This window comes from Sinocyclocheilus anshuiensis, unplaced genomic scaffold (assembly GCF_001515605.1).
Source record: "Sinocyclocheilus anshuiensis isolate Anshui unplaced genomic scaffold, SAMN03320099.WGS_v1.1 scaffold918, whole genome shotgun sequence".
NCBI classification, from domain to species: domain Eukaryota; kingdom Metazoa; phylum Chordata; class Actinopteri; order Cypriniformes; family Cyprinidae; genus Sinocyclocheilus; species Sinocyclocheilus anshuiensis.
In genome coordinates, this window is record NW_015540946.1 from 1,653,830 (window position 1) to 1,676,047 (window position 22,218).

Consider the following 22,218-nt stretch of genomic DNA (forward strand, 5'->3'; position numbering starts at 1 on the left):
TCTTCTGGAAGGCCAAACAAAGTAGTTTCGCTTTCACAACGAAACACACAGCATCTCCACAACAGCAATACTACAGCAAGAATAAAAGTTACACCTTCTTTCTTTGCGTGAACATTTAGGGCGGCGTTATGCAAATCTTCCCACACAGTGACGTAGATATGTGGGGGTGTGTTTAAACGAGGCGTTTTAGGAGGGCATGTACAAGTCTTAACTTTTATAAAAAATATCTCTTTGGGTTTGGGACTTTAGTCTTTGCAACTTTAGGGATCTTATCTATTCACGAACAGCAATCCTCATAAGGCTGCGGTTCTCTCGGTTGGTTGTGCATCTTTTTCTTCCAGACTTTTTCCTTCCACTCAACTTTCTGTTAACATGCTTGGATACAGCACTCTGTGAACAGCCAGCTTCTTTGGCAATGAATGTTTGTGGCTTACCCTCCTTGTGAAGGGTGTCAATGATTGTCTTCTGGACAACTGTCAGATCAGCAGTCTTCCCCATGATTGTGTAGCCTAGTGAACCAAACTGAGAGACCATTTTGAAGGTTCAGGAAACCTTTGCAGGTGTTTTGAGTTGATTAGCTGATTGGCATGTCACCATATTCTAATTTGTTGAGATAGTGAATAGGTGGGTTTTTGTTAAATGTGAGCCAAAATCATCACAATTAAAAGAACCAAAGACTTAAACTACTTCAGTCTGTGTGCATTGAATTTATTTAATACACGAGTTTCACAATTTGAGTTGAATTACTGAAATAAATGAACTTTTCCACGACATTCTAATTTATTGAGATGCACCTGTATGGGAAGTTCACGCTTGTTCATCAGGATGGATGAATATGTATGTGATATATTTATATATATGGGTAGTCATACACTACCGTTCAAAAGTGTGGGGCCAATAAGAGTTTTTTTTTTTTTTTAAGAAATAAATATTTTTGTATTTTATTCAGCAATGATGCATTAAATGGATCAAAAGTAACCGTGAAGACTTTTACATTGTTACAAAAGGTTTGTATTTCAATTAAATGATGATCTTTTGAACCTTCCATTCAAGGAAATCACTATTTCCACAAAAATATTAAGCAGCACAACTGTTTTTGACATTGCTAATAATAATAAATGTTTCTTGAGCACAAAATCACCATATTAGAATAATTTAATAAGGATCATGTGAACTGAAGACTGCCGTCACGTGAATAAATTGAATAAATAAATAAAATGTATTAAAATAAAAAATAGTTTTTAAAAATTGTAACAATATTTCACAGTATTACAGTTTTTACTGTATTTTTGATCAAATAAATGCAGCCTTGCTGAGCATAAGACACTTTTTTGAAAATGTTAAAAAATCTTACAGACCTCAAACGTTTGAGTGGTAGTGATTGTTAATGAATTCATGGTTCTGATATCACAAAACACAAAACGAAGATATTTTGAACAATGTTGGTAACCAAACATTCATTGTATGGACAAGACCACACTATCTTCAAAATATCTTCTTTAGTGTTCTACAGGAAAAACTGAAAGTTATAGAGGTGTGAAACAACATGACCTTGAGTAAGTCATGACACAATTTTTATTTTTAGTGAACTATCTTAGCAACGTTACACACTAATTTTTCATTGCTCATGAACAAGCCTATAAAAAAGTGAAGGCATTAATCACTATTAATTATTTCAATGTATTTTTCTGCTGTATGGGTTCAAAATCTTTCCAAGTACCGCCTAGTGTACCTCTGGTTGTGAATCACTGCATTTAATGTGAAAAAAACCTGGCATTTGTTAGAGAGTTTGGCGTTTTGTTGCTGGTTGTGTTTTTGTGTCTTTCATTAGCTTAAGAGTGCGTCTTGTCTCATCTCTCATGCGTGATGCTGTTTGATGGTGTGAAACATGCCACAGTAAAAGCCTTCCTTCCTGACTCCATCGATCCCCCTTCACACTCTGGCTGACGTATTGATGTGGGTGTGTTTTGATCAAGGCCTCGTTCAGATAGGGGTGACTTTGTAATTATATTCTTTTTAATTGCTTTCGCTTATCAGGGCTCTCATCTGCCAACGAGACCGTACCACCGCGGACAACGATCTGACGGCGGAGCGGAGCAGAGCACACCTGATGTTTCCCTCTCTTCCTCTCCTCATCCCTCTCTCCCTCCTTCTACTTCCCGCAGTATTACTGCTGCTCTGCTCTTAATGAGTTTCCATGTGCATTGCGGATTCATTGATAAATGACAGCTTTATCAGAGCAGATCGCTGAACTTCGCCTCCTGTAATTTGTTTGTAGAGGAGTGTTGTCTAAAGCAGATTAACGCTGTATAGATTTAGATTTTCCTGCTCTACACACCCTCTCATCCCTGCTTTAACTAACAACGGAGCTTTAACACTATAAAAAATCTTTTATTCGTTTGTTTGCCTTTTTTTCTCATGTCTTCATTCGCCTCAGTAAATCGCATATTTTTTTAGGGCTTGTTTAGCGTGGCGGTAATTTGAAGGTTGTTGTTAAGTTCTGTGTGCTTTGCCAGAAATGTTAGCATGTTGATGATGTTTAGCGTTACAGTGATTTGAGTCATTCGGTATGTTTCGTGAATGCCTACCTCCCTCCATCAGAGAGCTAACAGCGTGCCAGTCGCCTTTTTTGCTTTTCAATACTGTTTTTTTGTGTGCGAGCGTGTGCAGGCCTCACTAGATAAAGCTCATTTACACAGTTCAGAGTTTTGGGCTATGCCTCTTAGGCAGTGTTTTTACCGCCTCTAACGTTAGATTACACCACATTACACATGAATAGCACACAAGCGCGTGCGGGAGATTTGCACTTGCTTGTATCCTCCCAAATTTCCTTATGTTTTACCAAGTGCTGTTGTGTTTACATTTTTAAAGCCGTGTAGCTTAGCATGGGAAACAGGCCCTGGAAATGTGATTTAGTCATGCTCGCATATTTTGTGTTTTTGTACAAGGCCCAAAAACTCCCCCTCAGCCTCAAGCTTAGGCAAATGAACTTCGCTCGTTTCTTTAAGAAAATTTGGTAAGTTTGAAATGTGAAATGATGAAATTCATATGAAAGTGCGGTCGTTTGAGTAGAGGTGAAAACATCTTTTTTTTGTCTTTAAGGAAGCAAAAGATATGAATACTTTTAAGTTACAATCTTTTTTTACATTTCTGATCTGAAAGATTGTATTGTGTTGACGACTTCTAGAATCCTTCCTTTTTTTGATCTTTGTCAGATAGGACAATCTCTTCCACTTCAAAACGTTGCATATTGGAGAGGCCGCTGCTTTGTGATTGAATTTCCATGCGGGCTTCAGTGTTTGCAGTTTTAAAATTACACTGTATAATTATAATAGTAATATGATATTACTTTAATGTCTATAATATGCGTTCCTGTGGCATCATGTTCCATACAAGTTCTCATTTTTATAATTGAGCTTTTGATTTGGTTCAAAGCAGTTCAACGAATCTTTCACAATTGAATGTCCAAAATAATTAGAAACAAAAGTAAAGCCAGATTCAGAGATGCAAGTTTAGGGAAAATTCAGTCATTAGATTTAAGGTGCAGTTGAATAACTGAAAAACGATTCAGGAAGCAAACACATTGGTACAAGACAGTAAATAATTGAACTAATTGGACCGCCTCTTGACGAGTCAAATGACTGCCCCAAATCTGAACTGATGCAATGGGTCAGCTCTCTAAGACGAGAGTATGCTTCGTGTTTAAGAGAATTATGAGAGTGCTAACCTCACACACACACACGCCATAGATAGATGTTGCCACAGGCACCTTAAGTGGATTACAACTTTTAAAGAGTATGTGTGTGATTTGAAGCTTCCGCTGTTTTGGTGCCCTGTGTGTGTGATTGCATCAGTTTAATGAAGTCTTTTTTTTCCTTGCATTTCTGTTGAATTTCTCAGAATATGTTTGGGCCCTAGAGATCTCTAGGTTAAAATGTTTAGTGTGACAGCAGGAAAATGTAATTTTAAGAGCACATTAATAGAATGTGCAATAAATGACAGTTGATTAAGAGTTTTTTTTTGCTCAGATCAACGGTTTTAAGCATAAGACTGACGTGCTGATCACATGACCTCTCCTAGTTCCTCTGCCAAACCCTTTCTCTCCGTCCTCTCTCTCACCCTTCATCTTTCCTACTCTCATTCAACACAGATTAAGTTTTCCCCCTCCTCGTCTCTTTTTACCTTCTCCTCCCTCCTCGCCCCTGTCCTCCACCATGTGTCAGGTGTGTGTACATTTGCTGCCATCATGAATAATGAATATATTTTCTGTCTCCGTCTTATTTTTGGCAGATGTTGAAATGTGCTGCATGATTTTTTTTTTGCTGTTTTGTTTTTTCCTTCCTTTTTGTGTGTGTTGGATAGTGATGAATGCATCTTCATTTTAATATGTACTGTTTGTGGAAAGAAACGGCACTGTAATCCTGTCCTCCAGCACAGAAACACGCCGCTGCCAATCTTTTATTTTTCTCCTCCTATCCCCACACCCCACTCCCCCTCCCCCCGCGACCACTGCTCAGGGCAAGACAGCGCAGCGTTTGATAAGTACACGCGCTCTATGTGACACCAGAAATCCCCGTCAGTGTTGTTTCAGTAGATACATGCAGTTCAGTAAGAACGTGCACTCAGTGCTGTGAGCTTGCGAATGAAGGCAGAACTTTTACAGTTTCCACAGAACTGTTTTTTGTTCAGTTCGAACAATGAAGTACTGCTGCTTTGATTTTTGATCAGTTTGTAATTTGAGTACAATTCTGATGTTTTGTTGTAGAAAAGTTCAGTGATTGACAGGAGAAGTGTTCAGTAGTTTACATCTGAATCCTGAATTTTACAGTGAAACAGTTCAGCAGTTTATATTTGTGACCCTGGAGCACAAAACCAGTCTTAAGTCGCTGGGGTATATTTGTAGCAATAGCCAAAAATACATTGTATGGGTCAACATTATTGATTTTTCTTTTATGCCAAAAATCATTAGGATATTAAGTAAAGATCATATTCCATGAAGATATTTTGTAAATTTCCTACTGTAAATATATTAAAACTTCATTTTTGATTAGTAATATGCATTGCTAAGAACTTCATTTGGACAACTTTAAAGGCGATTTTCTCAATATTTTGATTTTTTTGCACCCTCAGATTCCAGATTTTCAAATAGTTGTATCTCGGCCAAATATTATCCTATCCTAACAAACCAGACATCAATGGAAAGCTTCTTTATTCAACTGTGTATAAATCTTAATTTCAGAAAATTGACCCTTATGACTGGTTTTGTGGTCCAGGGTCACATTTGAACAGTATAGTTTACATTAGAACAGTTTACCAGTTTACATTCGAGAGAATTAAGCAGTTTACCATGGTACTGTTCAGCAGTTTATGTTTAAATGGAATAATTCAGTTTATATTTAATCAGTTCAGTAGTTTATATTTTAACAGTAGTTTACAACAGAACAGTTAGCAGTTTACATTTTTTTTTTAAATCAAGCCATTTTTGAAACAGTTTTCAAAAGTACAGTTCAGCAGTTTGTTTAAACAAGTTTAGTTTACTTAATTCAGTAATTAATAAATGAACACTATAGTTTACGATCAAACAGTTTAGCAGTTTACATGTAAACAATTAAGCAGTTTTTGAAACAGTTTACAGTAGTGCAGTTCAGCAGTTGATTGTTTAAAACAAACAGTTCAGTTTAGATATTAAGTAGTTTATATTTGAACAGTATTGTTGAAAAGAGAACAGTTTAGAAATTTATGTTTAAAAAGGTTTTGAAACATTTCAGCAGTTTATATCTGAGGCATTTATATCTGAGTCAGTCGTTTATATTTTTATCAGTTACCAATGCAACAGTTCAGTATATCTGAAGAGAACAGTTCAGCAGTTTATATTTGAACATCCCAACAGTTCAGTAGTTTACAGGGGAACAGTTCAGTAATTTACAGGGGAATACTTCATTAGTTTTCAGTGAATACTTTAGCAAGTGTGGCAAGTTTAGCAAATTGAACAGTGAGTCTTAAGTGTTTTTTGACTGTAAAACAGATAGATGCTTTAGAATCAACCCACCTCACAGAGGTGGAGGATGAATGAAATAACAGCCATGGTTCCTGGGAATTTAAACGTGTCTTGGTGTGTCAGTGCTACTGTTTTCCTCCCGCCGTAAATGTGCCACAGGGTACTGTTAGCCTAAAGAGCGCTCCTAAATGGCTGTTGTCTTCTAATTGCTTTAATAGCACCTGGCCGGTAATCCCAGGTAATTATTGAGCTGAAATTAGACCGCTACTTCAAACATCTCTTAAAAGGAGCAAAGACTGCCTCAGGAACTTACAGCTCTCTTATCATGCATGCCGGAAAAGTGACATGGATAAGTGGTTGCGGGTTTTGCATTTGTGTGGAGCTTAACGTGTTCTTCCCCACCCCCATGTGTGTATGCATGCTGGGAATACTTGTTTAGTCCATTCAGTTCATCACACTTAGTTTCTGCTCTGGATAAATCACTGTTGTTGATTTCTGATTGAATATGAGACCCTTTAATAAGGGGAATATGCTTTTCATAATTAAATGGTTGAAGCGAGACTCTTGAATCCTAGTTTGATGTCACTTAACAGATTGTGCCAGTCACAAAAGGTACAACAGTAAAATAAAAGGAAGAATAAAACAAAATGAGCTTTGCTTATCAGTTATGTTCTACATTAAATGAGGTTTAGACTATGTAAATGTTCATGACAGCAAATGATGTAAAAACATTCCTAATAACTATTGTTCATTGTTGGGAATTTGTTTGTATTGATCTGTGTTTACTGTTGTGGCGGAATCCTGAGGATTGTTATAAGTCTGTTTGTGTGTGTGTGTGTGTGTGTGTGTGTGTGTGTGTGTGTGTGTGTGGGTGTGTGTTGATGTTCTTGATTGGAATTTAAGGACTTTTGAAGAAAGGGACAATAAAGGGTTGTATGTGTGTGTGGGATAGAGAAAATTTGTCTGTATTTGAAAAAATGGTCAAAACGTGGGTTAAATGAGTTATTAATTTAGTGTACAGTTCATGTTTCCGTATAATTACAAGAAGTTGTGTTTCTCTAATTCGTTTCCCTTGTCTGCATACGTTATGCAACACATTCCTATTGTGTATAATGAAAATAAAAAAGTTTTTCTTTTTTTTTTTATCTTGTATATTTAATATATTTGTAATATATTTTAGAACATATTTCTAGTAGTGTTTTGATAAATAAATAGTCTGTGAGATGTATTGATCCAGACTTCTGAGTATGTTCATTTCCAAGTCAAAGCTGACATGTCATTAATTTTTTTCTCTGCTATTGAGATTAATAATTTTAATCTCAATAGCACATATTAATCTCTCTTTTTCTACATCCTTCCCTCTCTTTCTCCTTCTCTATAGCCCAGTCCAATTCCTAGTCCTGTTCTTGGTGGGAAGCCAAATGCAAGTCAGTCCCTGTTGGCCTGGTGCCGTGAGGTCACGAAAAACTATAGAGGCGTCAAAATCACCAACTTCACCACTTCCTGGAGAAATGGACTAGCATTCTGTGCCCTGTTACACTACTTCAGACCCAACTTAATGTAAGCCATGCACATTCATGACAATACACACTTTTATACAAGCATCATTACACACAGGAAGTGCTTCTTGAGGTTGTTCAGTCAGCAGTACCCATGTTTAGAGCATGGGGTGCTGACTCAACTTACCCCACGTTAAAGGTATACCTCTCCCAAAAATGAAAATTGTAATATTGTCTTTTGTGTTTCACATAAGAAAGAAAGTCATAGAGGTTTGGAAGGTGAGTGAATGATTTTCAGTTGTTGCCTTTGATGATGCCTTTGAATCATCAGATTACTCAATAACGTCTTTATAATTAATAGCGACAGCCCTAAACTGTATATATACACAACTCTCTTAATTTACCTCTCTCTCTCCCCTTCTGTGAGAGTCTCACTTTGTGTGTGGGGTCTAATATGGTTTATTATGGAGAGTTTTTAATCCCTCTGTCTTATTTCCGAACATTTCTGTGTCTGGTCTCATCAGGAATGACTCAAATCCTCCTTAATTACTACACTTACAGCAGATTCATCACAGTGCTGACAGCGCCACGGCCAACCACCCTCTGGGTTTAGCATATGCTAAAGTATCAGGAATCTGGCCGCCATCTATTTAAAGGTGCAGTAGGAGATCTTGGAAAATGCTAACTTTAGCCTGATAGCACTGAAAGCGAACGTCCCACCCTCCCTGCAATTGCCGTCCAAAGCATATTGACTGATTTATTATCTTTGATATTTTTACGAAACATTTACATTTATTGACAACGTTTTTGAAATTTTCTCTGCACCTTTCACTCGCACTATTCACACAACCTGAGAGACAACCTGCTGTTTGCTTCATGCATTATCATATAGTGCATGAGTGATCCGTGACCATTATTCCAGAAAAAAAGTAAATTTCTTCATCTCTGCAATGAATTTTCTGTTGCTGTAACCAAGAATGCAGACAGAAGTATTAACTAATAATATTGTAGTATACTTTTCAAGATAGAATCAAACTGAATAAAATGTGCAGTATTACCAGCTTAATATGCAGTTGAACTAAAAATATGGCTTGTTACAGAAGTGAAGTGTGTTTATAAATGCTGTTTCATGTAGAGAAAGTCCTCAGAGGGCTTTTAAAGCACATTGTGCCCCAGGGGACAGTACACAGCCCACATCAAGGTTTGAATGACATGTAGTGAATGCTGAGGCTTATGATATAAGCAAAATGAAGGATATTGTCCATTTTTAGAGTAGCCCGCTACTGTTTCCCCTGCTGAAGAGGAAAGACCCCAGGCACACAGTGGGTAGTGTGATGGAGAATGAGAGATGAAACGTTTAATATGTTGAGTGGTTGAGTAAAGGTTTTGTGTGTGTGTGTGTGTGTGTGTGTGTGTGTGTGTGTGTGTGTGTGTGTGTGTTTCTTTTTGCGTGCACGCTTGCACACATGCACACTCTATTAGTTGTGTTGATTGCAGAGCTGTGAAATTGCATGTTACAGCCATTACATGAGACGCATATTTAAAGCTAACTTTCTCTCTCTTGCTGTTCTTTTCTCCCTCCTAGTGACTACAAGGCTCTCAATCCTCAAGATATTAAAGAAAACAACAAAAAGGTAAATGCTACACACTCCCTTCCTCTCTTCGTTTGTTTGTGCATCAGTAATCCTCCTCATAGGTGATTTATTTTGTTATAACTCTGATTCACTCCCACCCAGCGTTCTCTAATTGCCACTTTCAGAACGCGGCTCCCCTGCTGACACTGATGGAAAGAGTGTGTGTGTTTGTGCGTGTTTGTGTGGATGAAGGAAGTCACCTGGGAGTCGTAAGATAGCATCATAATTCATAAACATGCTATAAATGAACTTTACAGGCTTCTCCACAGAGGGAGAAGGGAAGAGAGGAGAGAGTTAATCACATACTTTGGACCAAGGAGGTCCAAACAGAAGACACACACACAAACTTGTAAATATACTTGACCTCCCATTAACTTCTGTTGTTTTAAATTAAGCACTTATAATACTTATAATCGCTACACCAAACCCAAGCCCTTATAGACTTTTGAAATATTATTATTATTTATTTTTAATTTTTTAACAGTAGTTTTATATGGACACAGTAATTGCATTTTGATCCACACCAAATCAGCATATTAGAATGATTTCTGAACGATCATGTGACACTGGATGGAACCTTTATAAAAAAAGACCGAATCTGTTGCACTGCACCCCCTCCCATTCCTCCTTTTTTCTTTTACTTTCTTTTAGTCACTTTCTCCCTCTTTCTCCCGTTATTGTTTTACATTATACCTTGTTCCATCCATTCAGGAATTTTCAGTGGGATGTGCACGACGAATGAGTTTTGAGAGAGTGAGGAAGGTGTGAATATTGCTGTCAGCTCTCAAATGCCTGTTTAAATAAACCACCAGGTGGCTGTGCCAACAAGGATTACTCCAAGCATCTCTCTTCCTCTCTCTCAAAACACACACACACACACACACACACAATGCACAGCAGCGCACGATACAGAGCAAATGCATATTTGCTGAAGAGTTGCTTCCTGGATTCGTTTGGAATCTATTTGGATTTGTGGAAGTATAAAACTTAATTCCTCTGTAATTCCGCTCCAATGAACGATCACTGTATTCTGGAGCGCTGCAGATTAAGTCTTATTTCAGCCCTCAGATGAACTCCATTTAGACTTTATTAGGTGTATTTAATGTGCTCCTCACTCTCTCCTTTCCCTGTATTCCTTTCATCCATCATCACTTTACCCTACACTCAGTACCTGCAGTCACTTCCTGAGTTCATTTCCTGCTCTCTCTCGTTTTGGGACTATCATATACACAGTTTTTCTCTCTCCAACACAGTGAAGAGTGCGTCCTTTCGCTGTCTTTCAACAATAAATGTCTATCCCAAGATGAGGAGGTTAAGAGCACTCTCTATACAGCCCCAAACACACACATTTATATAAACTGCATTCATTTCCATTTGATAGAATCAGCGCGACCCTCTCTGGCCCAGCCGTGATTGCAATAATCTCCATTGAAATATGACAGATAAGAGCAATCAATAGCAGAGGGGAGAGGAGAGGATGGTTTGGTCATACAGGCAGTGAAAATAATTATTTTCTGTGTGTGTGTCTAGAGAGAGACCAGCAGTAATTTCCCATGATATCTGATCTGTGCACGCACGTGTGCGCGTGCGTGTATGTGTTCCACGATAAATGTGCGGACAGGGGGGAAAAGCCCCTCTGGCTGTGTGTGTGACTGACAGCGATGGATACCTGTCAATCATTCAGCGATGTCATTCACAAAACAAAATGCTTTTCATTGTCCATTTAGTGTGGGGGAGGGGCTGACCGTCCTGAGCAGGAAGGGAAAGTCTTAAACACACAATTACACAGTTCACACGGGTTATTAGTGCCGCTGCATCATTTATACACAGATAGAGAGCAAACAGCACATTACTGTCAGTTGAATAAATGGCTTTTGTAGTTATTAATGCAGTACATCAGAAGCATGTTTTTGGGCTTAATTCATCTGGATGTGTTTGGTAACACACACTTGCACACAAACTGCTGTTTACATGGTATATTTATTTTAATCAAGCATGATTTGTTGTTTTGAAGACTAAAGCAATGAGACACAGAGACACCCTTCCTTTTTTTCCCTCTCCCAGGCAGCTTGATGCTCTCTGTAAATAAAAATTGATACATACACTCTTCATAATCTATGTAAAAATTTAAATAATGATAATTTAATTACTTTAATAATAAATATAAATAAATATTATTATATATAATTTTATCATTTGATTCACTATGTATATTTCCTTATCCTTTATTATTATTATATGTTTATACACTACCGTTAAAAGTTTGGGATCAGTACGATTTTTTTTTAAATTTTTTATTTTTAATTTTTTTTATAAATTAATGCTATTATTCAGTAAAAACATGTTAAATTGATCAAAGTTAACAGTAAATACGTTTATAATGATTTATAATGTCTCTGTTTCAAATAAATGCTGTTCTTTTGAATTTGGTGTTCATCGAAATATCCTGGAAAAATGTAACACAAATTTCAGTTTTCAACATTGATAGTAAGAAGAAATGTTTCTTCAGCACTAAATTTGTGTTTTCAGAGAATAATTTCTGAAGGATCATGTGACACTGGAGTAATGACTACTGAAAATTTGGCTTTATCACAGAAATAAATTAAATATTTAATTTAATATTAAAACATAAAACATGTTATTTTAAATTGCAATAATAATTTATAGTTTTACTGTTTTTACTGTATTTTTTTATTTTAAAAAAATGCAGCCTTGCTGAGCATATAGGAGATTTCTTTCATGTTTCATTTATACTCTCCGGTCACAAACTGTTTTGCTTTTCTTTCTTTTTTTTATTTCACATATGAAAGATACTATTTAGATCTGGGCCACATTCAGCTGCAGTGTGAATGTAGCTCAAGTTTAAGAATCTCCAGCAGACACTTTAGTTTCATTCATTCCACCAATTATACACTCTTTCTTTAGAGCTAAACCCCAAACAACATATACCTGCAGACTTTTTTTGTTTTCCCACCCTTATTAATTCCCCTTTTTTCTATTCAGCTGCCTGTACCTTACATTTCCCTCACTCTGCAAAGCTCTGCACCACCATCGCTATTGTTAGCCTGCAGCAAACGAGAAGGCACGAGAGAAAGAAAGATGTGATTAATTGTAAATTGAGAATCGGCTTACCTTTGATTATCCCTCCCCACCCTTTCTCTTGCTTTCTCTCTCTCTCACTCATGCCAATAAAGGGGACAAACCTGATAAAGTCAGTAGATGGGTAAATGGCAGAGGTTGAGACAATAGTCAACACTTGTCAACAGAGTGAAATTCTCTCGGCCATCAGCTCGACTCTGATAGCAGCTCTGATAAAGCGAATCAGGGGGAGGGCGAGACAGAAGGTTAATTTGTAGGCTTTTCTTAATACTGTTGTATTCTCAAATTCTTAAGAGAAAGAGAAAGTAACTTTTCTTTCATTCGTTCGGTGGATTATCGCGATAATGTCAGCCAGTTTACTTTCACTTCTTCCTTCCGTTTCTCTCTCTCTCCCTCTATCTCCTGATCAGGGATTGAGTTTGGCTGTTTGATTATCTGCCTGTTCTCCTCAACCGGACAAATCAGTGCAATTATACTCACTGCTGAGAGAGAGAGAGAGAGAGAGAGTGACGGAAAGGGGGAGAAAGAGAGAGAGAGAAAGTGAGAGAGATGGAAGGAGGGCGAGTGGGAGATGTATGCGATAAGACTGAGGCAGGATTAGTTTAGTGTTTCTTGGTATCGTGCTCTCTTATCATGGAGAACCATCCTTGACATTAGCTGTCACCACCTGCCGCATCCTACTGATCCCAGCTTGTCTTATCCCAAATCTAATTCCTGCATGCACCCTACACCCTAACTGTCCCTCCCTCCCATCACCCTGCAAACCCTGTTCTTCCCTTTCACTCTTTACCCTGTGTTCCCTTTTTCCTTCATCCCATACTGTACGTTGACCTTCTGTCCCACTCTACAGCCTATAGTTTACCCTTTTACCCTGCACCCAACCATTAATTTTCACCCCTCACCCTCCACCGTTTGTCCCTTTCACCTTTATTTCAACTAATGCACTACCTATCCCACCTCATATTTATTTCATCCTTCCCTTTCTTCCGACAGCCTGCTATATATTCTCTCTTAAACCTCCCTTTCCAACTTCCCTCAAGTAGTCCAAATTAACACCCACTATAATCCAAATATAATAATTGACTTTGATAAATAAATCTGTAAAAGACTCTTTAAAAAAAAAAAACTGCAACATGTTCATTTTATTTATTTTAGGTCTATAGATTTATAGAACCCTATAGAATAGACTGATCCATATTTATTTATTTGTTTATTTACTTATTGATTTACTTTTAATTTTATAGAATGAGTCTGTTTATTTAATTTAATGAATGATTTGGTTGACAAGTTTTATTTTATTTTAAAAATGTCAGTTCGTATCTATCATACTATCTCTATCGATCATTCTGTCATGTTCTGTCATATATTCTATTGTTTATGCATTTATTTACCATTTATTAATTATTTATTTATTATTCATTTTATAGAACATTTGTCTGATCCAGATTTATTTTTTTTTATTTAAAAAAATGTAATTTAGTTATTTTGATGAATGATTGGGTTGACAGATTTATTCTAGTTTAGTTTAGAATTTAAAGTAAATTTTGCACCCTATATTCAGCTGTAGTGTTGTTTTAGTGTGTTACAAAGTAATGACACAACTGAAATTAAATCCTTTTTTTTCTTTCTTCAATCAGTCCTTCTTTTTTGGTCCACCAGTTCTTGTTTTATTTACTGTGTTTCATTTCATACAGTCCTTTATTGTCTATGCTTTATTTTAAACATCATCTGTTTTTTGTGTATGCAGGCATATGATGGCTTTGCCAGTCTGGGAATCTCTCGGCTTTTGGAGCCATCTGACATGGTTCTGCTGGCAATCCCGGATAAGCTGACGGTGATGACATACCTGTATCAGATCCGGGCACATTTCAGCGGTGAGGAACTCAATGTTGTGCAGATCGAAGCCAACAGCAGTTGTAGCACATACAAAGTTGGAGACTTTGAAACGGACACAAACAGTTCTATCGACCAAGACAAGTTCTACGCCGAACTTAACGACATTCACCGTGAGCCCACTAATCAGGGTGCTGCAGCAACCAATGGTGGGCATGGTGTTAAAGAAGAGCAGGAAGTGAAGTCAGTCATGACAAGCGGAGGATCTGGTTCTCTATCCGCCTTCCCAGGGGAAGTTCTAAAAGATGTAGTTCCATCTTTACAGGCATCTACGGCAGACCGTGTCTCTCCAGCAGCACCAACCGTCACTGAACCTCACCCACGACCCACCCAATGCACCAGAACCAGCCTGGAGACCTCCACCAGCCAACCTCCCACTGCAGAACAGAAAAAACTCCTCAAAGCCGATACACTGGACATGGGTGACCCGTCTCACAGGCTGGAGAGAGAAAAGGAGAGCGGGCAGTCGGGTGGGTTGACCGCCACTGACACCAGAGACTCCAGGGAGCAGCACAAGACCCCACGGCCTGGCGAAAGACAAACTGAATCTGGGTCACCCACGTGGCAGACCGGGTCTTCTCTAACAAACACAGATAAACTGGGCTTCACATATAACAGAGACACTGATCTAATCAAGAAGAAGAGAGCGAGTTTGCGCCACTCTGAATCTGACAGCACCTCAGACAGCAGTGCTCAGACCAACCACACACACACACCCGCTAAACTCACACAGGTAAATATCAACACAAGCGTGCTTACATATTCACATAAATCTGAGCAAAATGTTCTATCTGTCTGTCTGTCTGTCTTTCTTTCTTTCTCATTATGAAAATTAATTGGTCAGAAAGTGCGAGAACCCTGTTGAGCAGTCAAAATGACCAAACCAAACAAGCAAACAACATCAAACATACAGTGGGTATAGAAAAGAATCACCCCTTTAAAATAATCACATTTTGTTGCTTTTCAGCGTGAAATGAAGATGGACACAGTTTTTGTTTTATCCAGCTGCATTTACTCGGTGAAACTTATAACATCCAAGTGAAAGATAGAACACCAACATGTCAGAAGTCCTTGTTAGTGCATCTGAAGCGAATAATCAACTATGGGTGGCAAGGCACTGTCAAAAGATCTCCGGAATAAAGTTGTGGACAGGCACAAGTCAGCAGATGGATACAAAAAATTTCAAAGGCTTTATCAATGCTTAGAAGCACAGTGAAGTCTATTATTAAGAAGTGGAAGGTATTTGGTACAACACAGACCCTCCCTGGATCAGGACGTCGCTCCAAACTGGATGAAAGAGCATCTGAAGGAAAGAGCATCAGGAAACTGAAGCAGCTGCAGGAATTCATGACAAAGAGTGATCATTGTGTGCACACAGCAAAACTGAGCACACAGTGGTTGGAGAAACAGGGATCTAGTGGAGACTAGGGGACATGATCTAAGGGATCATGGCCTAGTCAGAGCCCAGACTTAAACCCCACTGAAAATCTGTGGAATGACTTGAAGACTGCAGTCCACAAACGCTCACCATCAAATTTAACTGAACTTGAGCAGTTCTGCAAAGAAGAGTGGGCAAATATTGCAAAGTCTAGATGTGCAAAGTTAGTAGAGACAAATCCCGACAGACTAAAGGCTGTAATTAAAGCAAAAGGGTGGTTCAACAAAATACTGACACAAGGGGGTGATCCTTTTTCCAACTCCGTGATTCTGGTTTTGTCATTTTTTGCTGACATGTTGGTATTATATCTTTCACTTGGATGTTATTAGTTGCACTGAGTAAATATAGCTAAATAAAACAAAAACGGTGTCGGTCTTCATTTCAGGCTGCAAAGCAACAAAATGTGATTATTTTAAAGGGGGGGGGGGGTGATTATTTTCTATACCCACTGTAAATACACACAATTGTAGGTAACAAACACAGGTAACATGCATGTTAAATGAATAATTCCCTCAACACTTCCAACAGAAAACCAGTTACAGCTTAAATGGGAAAAGCTGCCATATAAAATCAAAGCACATAAAACAGTTTGAAGCTTTTTACATGTTTGATATTTTTGCCATTTTGTGAGACGCATGACAGCAGTCGTGTTGTTTTTACACGACTGTTCACAAATTTGGGACCGATAATATTTTTCTCTTAATGTTCGCAACCTTTTGATCAAAAATACAATAATAACAGTAATACTGTGAAATAGTTACAAAATTATATATATATATATATATATATATATATATATATATATATATATATATATGCGTGTGTACTTTATTATTATATATACTTTATTTTTACATTGTAATGTATATATGTGATTTATTCCTGTGATGGCAAAGCTGAATTTTCAGCAGCCATTACTCCGGTCAAATGTGCTCAAGAAACATTTCTTGGTAATACTTTACAATAAGATTCCATTTGTTAAAATTAATTACATTAATTTACATGAACTAACAATGAAAAATACTTGTAAAGCATTTATTAGTTTTAGCTAGTGTTAATTTTAACATTTACTAATGCAATATTAAAATCAAAATTTGTACAGTATCTGTTAATATTATTTATTTGACCTGAGCGAACATGAATTAACAATGAACAGGTGCAGACAGCAGCCGCGAGTCACTCGGAGTGGCATGTCATTATGTACGGGCCGTCCCGCCTGCAGCTCTAATACAGACATGGGTTATAGCGTGTTCCGCATGAGAGCCTCTCCTCATCTATACAGCGTATACACACACACACACACACACACACACACACTTGCAGGTATTGCAGCACAACTTTTATCACACTCTTGCCATGTATCACTGTCATTCCTTCCACTAAATAACTTTCCAGCTTAGATTTGTCCTGATTTTATTTTGACGTCATCAAGGCCTCAGCTGTGACATGAGAGGTGCATTACCATGGCGACAGTTTGCACCACCTTAAGTTTGTTGGTGCTTCATTTGGTTGTTTTACTGAATATGTTGCACAGTGTAGATACCTGTAGATACCTTAACAGTGATCAGGAGCAAAAGTCACTCTATCTCCTCTCAACTGTCAGAATCACCGCCATACCAATCAGCCAATCAGCTGCTTGCTGGAGCCCGTAATGAGAGCGCAAAGCTGATAGCGTTTGGAAGAGATTCTAATCTGACTCGCACAACATATAGGGTGATGGGGCATCCAGAGATTTGTTCTTATGTCATGTTTTTTTTTCCAGGAATTTGTACCCGCCCCAGTGTCTAACACCAGTGAAGAGAAGGTGAAACAGATCATGGTTATACAAAGTGAAACTTGGTTACACTCAAAGTTGAATAAAATCTCTTTCTCTGCATTGCAGAAGGTCCTGTCTCGTCAAGAGGAGCTGAAGGAGAGGGCCAGGCTGCTATTGGAACAGGCCCGTAGAGATGCTGCCATGAAGGCTGGAAACAAAAGCACCACTAATGCACAGTCACCCACACACACTCCACAGATTATTGATGTGAGTTCACACACACACATACACACTTTTGCTTAGATATCGATATTCATAGATTTCTGTTGTTTTTACACGACTGTTCACAAATTTGGGACCGGTAATATTTTTCTCTTAATGTTCGCAACCTTTTGATCAAAAATACAATAATAACAGTAATACTGTGAAATAGTTACAAAATTATATATATATATATATATATATATATATATATATATATATATATATATATGCGTGTGTACTTTATTATTATATATACTTTATTTTTACATTGTAATGTATATATGTGATTTATTCCTGTGATGGCAAAGCTGAATTTTCAGCAGCCATTACTCCGGTCAAATGTGCTCAAGAAACATTTCTTGGTAATACTTTACAATAAGATTCCATTTGTTAAAATTAATTACATTAATTTACATGAACTAACAATGAAAAATACTTGTAAAGCATTTATTAGTTTTAGCTAGTGTTAATTTTAACATTTACTAATGCAATATTAAAATCAAAATTTGTACAGTATCTGTTAATATTATTTATTTGACCTGAGCGAACATGAATTAACAATGAACAGGTGCATTTTTATTAACTAACGTTATCAAAGATTACAGGTTTTTATCACTTGCACGAATTCACTGTGGTTATAATAATAATAATAATAAATGTTAAGCATTTGGCCCAGTCTGCAACGGCCGGCCTTGGTCCGATCAGTGGTTACTCAAATTGGACGTTCAGTCAAAATCAAGCACGTCATCGGAGAGAGTGCAGCATGAGCTAATTGTCAGTAAAAGCTAGATAATGGACTGTAAAAAAAAAAAAAAAAGGAAAGGCGGTGCAGAAAAACTTCAAGAAAGCAAAAAAAGGGTTCTTGCGTCCAATGCTGCCAAATGTGTCAAATTAACCAAACTCTTTTCAAAAGGTTTAAATTCCTTATCGTAGAACCCCCGTATATTTGAAAATGTCATTGCTTTGTGATAATTGGTTACAAGTGTTAGCTAGCCTTTTACTGAATTGCATGACTGAAATATCAGCAGATAAGGTGGGATTTAGGATAAACAGACTGCTGTAGGCTACTTGCAATGTAGTCTAACACATCTAAAACCTATAGCAATAGCCATAGTACTGTAGACATTTGTAATGAACTTTACTTTGAATACATAGCTACTCATATATCAAAATAAAACACTGAATACATTCATACATAGGTTACAGTATGTAATTAATCCTTAGGTAGGGTGGAACATAGGCTTCTATTACAGGCACTCATATACAATAGTTAGATGAGGAATTATAAGCCATTGTCTTACTTATGTTCTCCCTTGTCTGAATCGTGTGGTCATCTATTCAAAACTAGAATGTTGCTGGACCCAGTGCAGACAGCAATGAGAGAGACACACCCTGACACAGATGCTGCCAGTTTCTTAATACTGTGGCTTTAATTGACCATTAATTTAACCCTTAGGATAGGAGGAACCTGTGCATGTGTGTCACACACACACACACACACACAGATCACAATCACACACATACCTTTACTGTATGTGTAAATTTGTTATATAGGCCTACGTGTGCTCTTTAAAAAGTAGTAAGCATTGTTGCCAGTCACATATATTAAATGTTTAAGTATCTGTTAGATACGGTACTGCTTATATTATTTCACCATGTGTACACAATGCACAACTGTAAATCGTGAATGTCCGTGGTAATGTGGGCTTGTGTGGCCAGTCCACCACTGGATATGACAAACTCAAATCCTTCTGTACATGTAAACGTTTTGTATTTTTAGAGTTATTTATTTATTTAGTTTTACTAATTTTCAGTTGTGGATTTCCCCAAAATTCCCAAAAGAGTATTGCTAAGTGCATATACACCTGCATAGTAAGTCCTTACCACTGTTCCCAGCTCCTCTCAGGATGCTCCTTTGTCCTGTCAGACAGGAAGTAATAGAGAGTAATATTATTCTGTAGCCAAGAGCCTGCATGCTAGAGTCTCTCATTTCACACAGGACAGGTCTTTAAGGGTTACTCAAGGACTCCAGGTAGTGATGTAGGAAGTGACCAGTCAGAGAACCTCAAACGCTAAATAAACATGCTCTGCTGAGCTCAGTACTGCAGGATGGCTGACACTTGACGTCGGAAAGCTCAGGCCACATCCGAATAACATTTCAGTTCTCCTCCTGACATCCTGTTTTAGGGGAAGAATAGTGTGAAACGCAGTGGCATAAACATACAGAACCACAGGGGAGGGGTTTTCCGGACATGATGAAATATCTGGCGTGTGGCGGATTTATTCAGACGTTTTGCTGTATGAATTTTTAAAAGGAAATGAGATGCCCTTGAATGAAATGCATAAGAAATCAAAGAACAGGAACAAGAAGGCACCTCAATGTGATGCTGCCCTAAATAAAAAAAATTAAAAAATTTCAAAGAAAAATATTTTCTTTTCTCGTAGTCTCTCTCTCGTGCAAAAGTCCTCTGTGCTCTGATGAAGGGGAGATGGTCCTCGTCCTGTAAATTAACCACAAATTAGCATCAGTGTGTGCGTTCACAATGCCTCCATCCCAAGGACGATGTGCTAATGAGGCTTCGGTGCATTAGCCTGCCGGAATATTGAATTGTTTCACTTTTTAATAGAAAACATTGATCAAAAGGGAGCATGGCTTGGCACGCTGGTAATTGTTAGTGATTTAGATTAGATTAGTTGATGTCTTGGACCAGTCAGAGAACCTCAAACGCTAAATAAACATGCTCTGCTGAGCTCAGTACTGCAGGATGGCTGACACTTGACGTCGGAAAGCTCAGGCCACATCCGAATAACATTTCAGTTCTCCTCCTGACATCCTGTTTTAGGGGAAGAATAGTGTGAAACGCAGTGGCATAAACATACAGAACCACAGGGGAGGGGTTTTCCGGACATGATGAAATATCTGGCGTGTGGCGGATTTATTCAGACGTTTTGCTGTATGAATTTTTAAAAGGAAATGAGATGCCCTTGAATGAAATGCATAAGAAATCAAAGAACAGGAACAAGAAGGCACCTCAATGTGATGCTGCCCTAAATAAAAAAAATTAAAAAATTTCAAAGAAAAATATTTTCTTTTCTCGTAGTCTCTCTCTCGTGCAAAAGTCCTCTGTGCTCTGATGAAGGGGAGATGGTCCTCGTCCTGTAAATTAACCACAAATTAGCATCAGTGTGTGCGTTCACAATGCCTCCATCCCAAGGACGATGTGCTAATGAGGCTTCGGTGCATTAGCCTGCCGGAATATTGAATTGTTTCACTTTTTAATAGAAAACATTGATCAAAAGGGAGCATGGCTTGGCACGCTGGTAATTGTTAGTGATTTAGATTAGATTAGTTGATGTCTTGTTTTGATTAGTAAGCCCTGTTATCTTATCACTGGCCTCTGCATGAAGCTCCTCCACTAAGAAAAGACTTTACGCTTTAGCATGCAGAGGGAATATTTTAATTAAATTAAGACTTGCTCCATTCTTTCAAAGCAGAGATAGAAATGGAGGGGTGAAAGTGAGGATGGATGAGAAAGAGAGAGAGGGAAGTCATTGGGGTGTAGTGAGCTTTTCAGTCGCGCACATGGCATGGGCCGAAATGCTGTGCTTTCTTTTACTGCCAACTGCTAAATGATCCTGACGTTCAGATGAAAGACAGAAAAACAGGGCAGATTTGAATCGTTAATATTCAGTTTGATATTGAGGTATTTACTGTATCTTTAATCAAATAAATGTGACCTTGGTAAGCATAAGAGACTTCTTTCAAAAACATTTAAAAATAGTACCAATGCAATTTTTTTGAACAGTAGTCTATTCATTTTTAAAATATCTTGATTGCTTTTGTACACAGTACAAGCTATAAAGTTTTGCTGTCGGCTGTTGTCTTTTTTTTCCTAAAGCAACTAGCCCTTGTAATATCCTGCCTCAACTTTCAACATGATATAGAAGTTAAACATTTTTTCAAAACATTTCAAGGTTTCTCCATGTTTGCAATATTGTTAGCAGTTAGCATACAGACTTGATTGTGCGTGAGAGTGTGTTGGATGACCAGCGGGCCAGTCATTGTCCTCAGTCAGTGGTGTGTTTCAGTGGGCCCATCGGTGAGCCCACCTCTCTCATCAAGAACTGCTCTGTGTGTGTGTGTGTGTGTTTCTCTTGTTCTTTTACATGCCATGTTAATTGTGCTGCATTGTGCTGCATTGTGCTGCATTGGCTCACTTGCTTTGATCTTTGCCACCACTGTCTGTTTCCCTCTCTCTCTCCCTCTCTTTGTCTCTGCTTCACTTTCTGTCTCCTGCTCTTCTACTCTTTGCTAACTCTGTGTATATGTGTGTGTTTAGGTTTTTGATAGTAGGATTATTTAGTAGTGGTCATTGTACTATGGGTAGTTGGCCTTCACAATCCATTAGGACCAAACCTCTCAGTCGCTCTCGTATTCTTCACCCCCTGGTGAGAGCAAATCGCTAATTAATGAAAAAGTAGAAAAAGCACAGCGGCACAACACCCCTTCATGCTAGTGTACACATACATACATTCTTAAAGGAATGTTCCAGGTTTAAGTTAAGTGCTATTGTCAACATTTGTGGCATAGTGTTGACTACAGCACAATAATTTAATCTCATCCTCAGTTTTTTAAC

General features: G+C 37.9%; 1 protein-coding gene across 4 annotated transcripts in view; it reads left to right on the top strand.

The window, feature by feature from the left end:
- ehbp1 (EH domain binding protein 1) overlaps positions 1-22,218 on the top strand; it is a 138,918-nt gene that overhangs the window by 67,739 nt on the left and 48,961 nt on the right. For 3 of the 4 annotated variants that reach the window (XM_016487971.1, XM_016487972.1, XM_016487974.1), the window contains exons 11-14: positions 7,380-7,558; positions 9,083-9,131; positions 13,978-14,856; positions 17,324-17,584. In XM_016487971.1, the coding sequence (XP_016343457.1) occupies positions 7,380-7,558; positions 9,083-9,131; positions 13,978-14,856; positions 17,324-17,584 (1,368 nt within the window). The remainder of the gene's footprint in view (positions 1-7,379; positions 7,559-9,082; positions 9,132-13,977; positions 14,857-17,323; positions 17,585-22,218) is intronic. The other variant, XM_016487973.1, reaches the window with a different exon arrangement.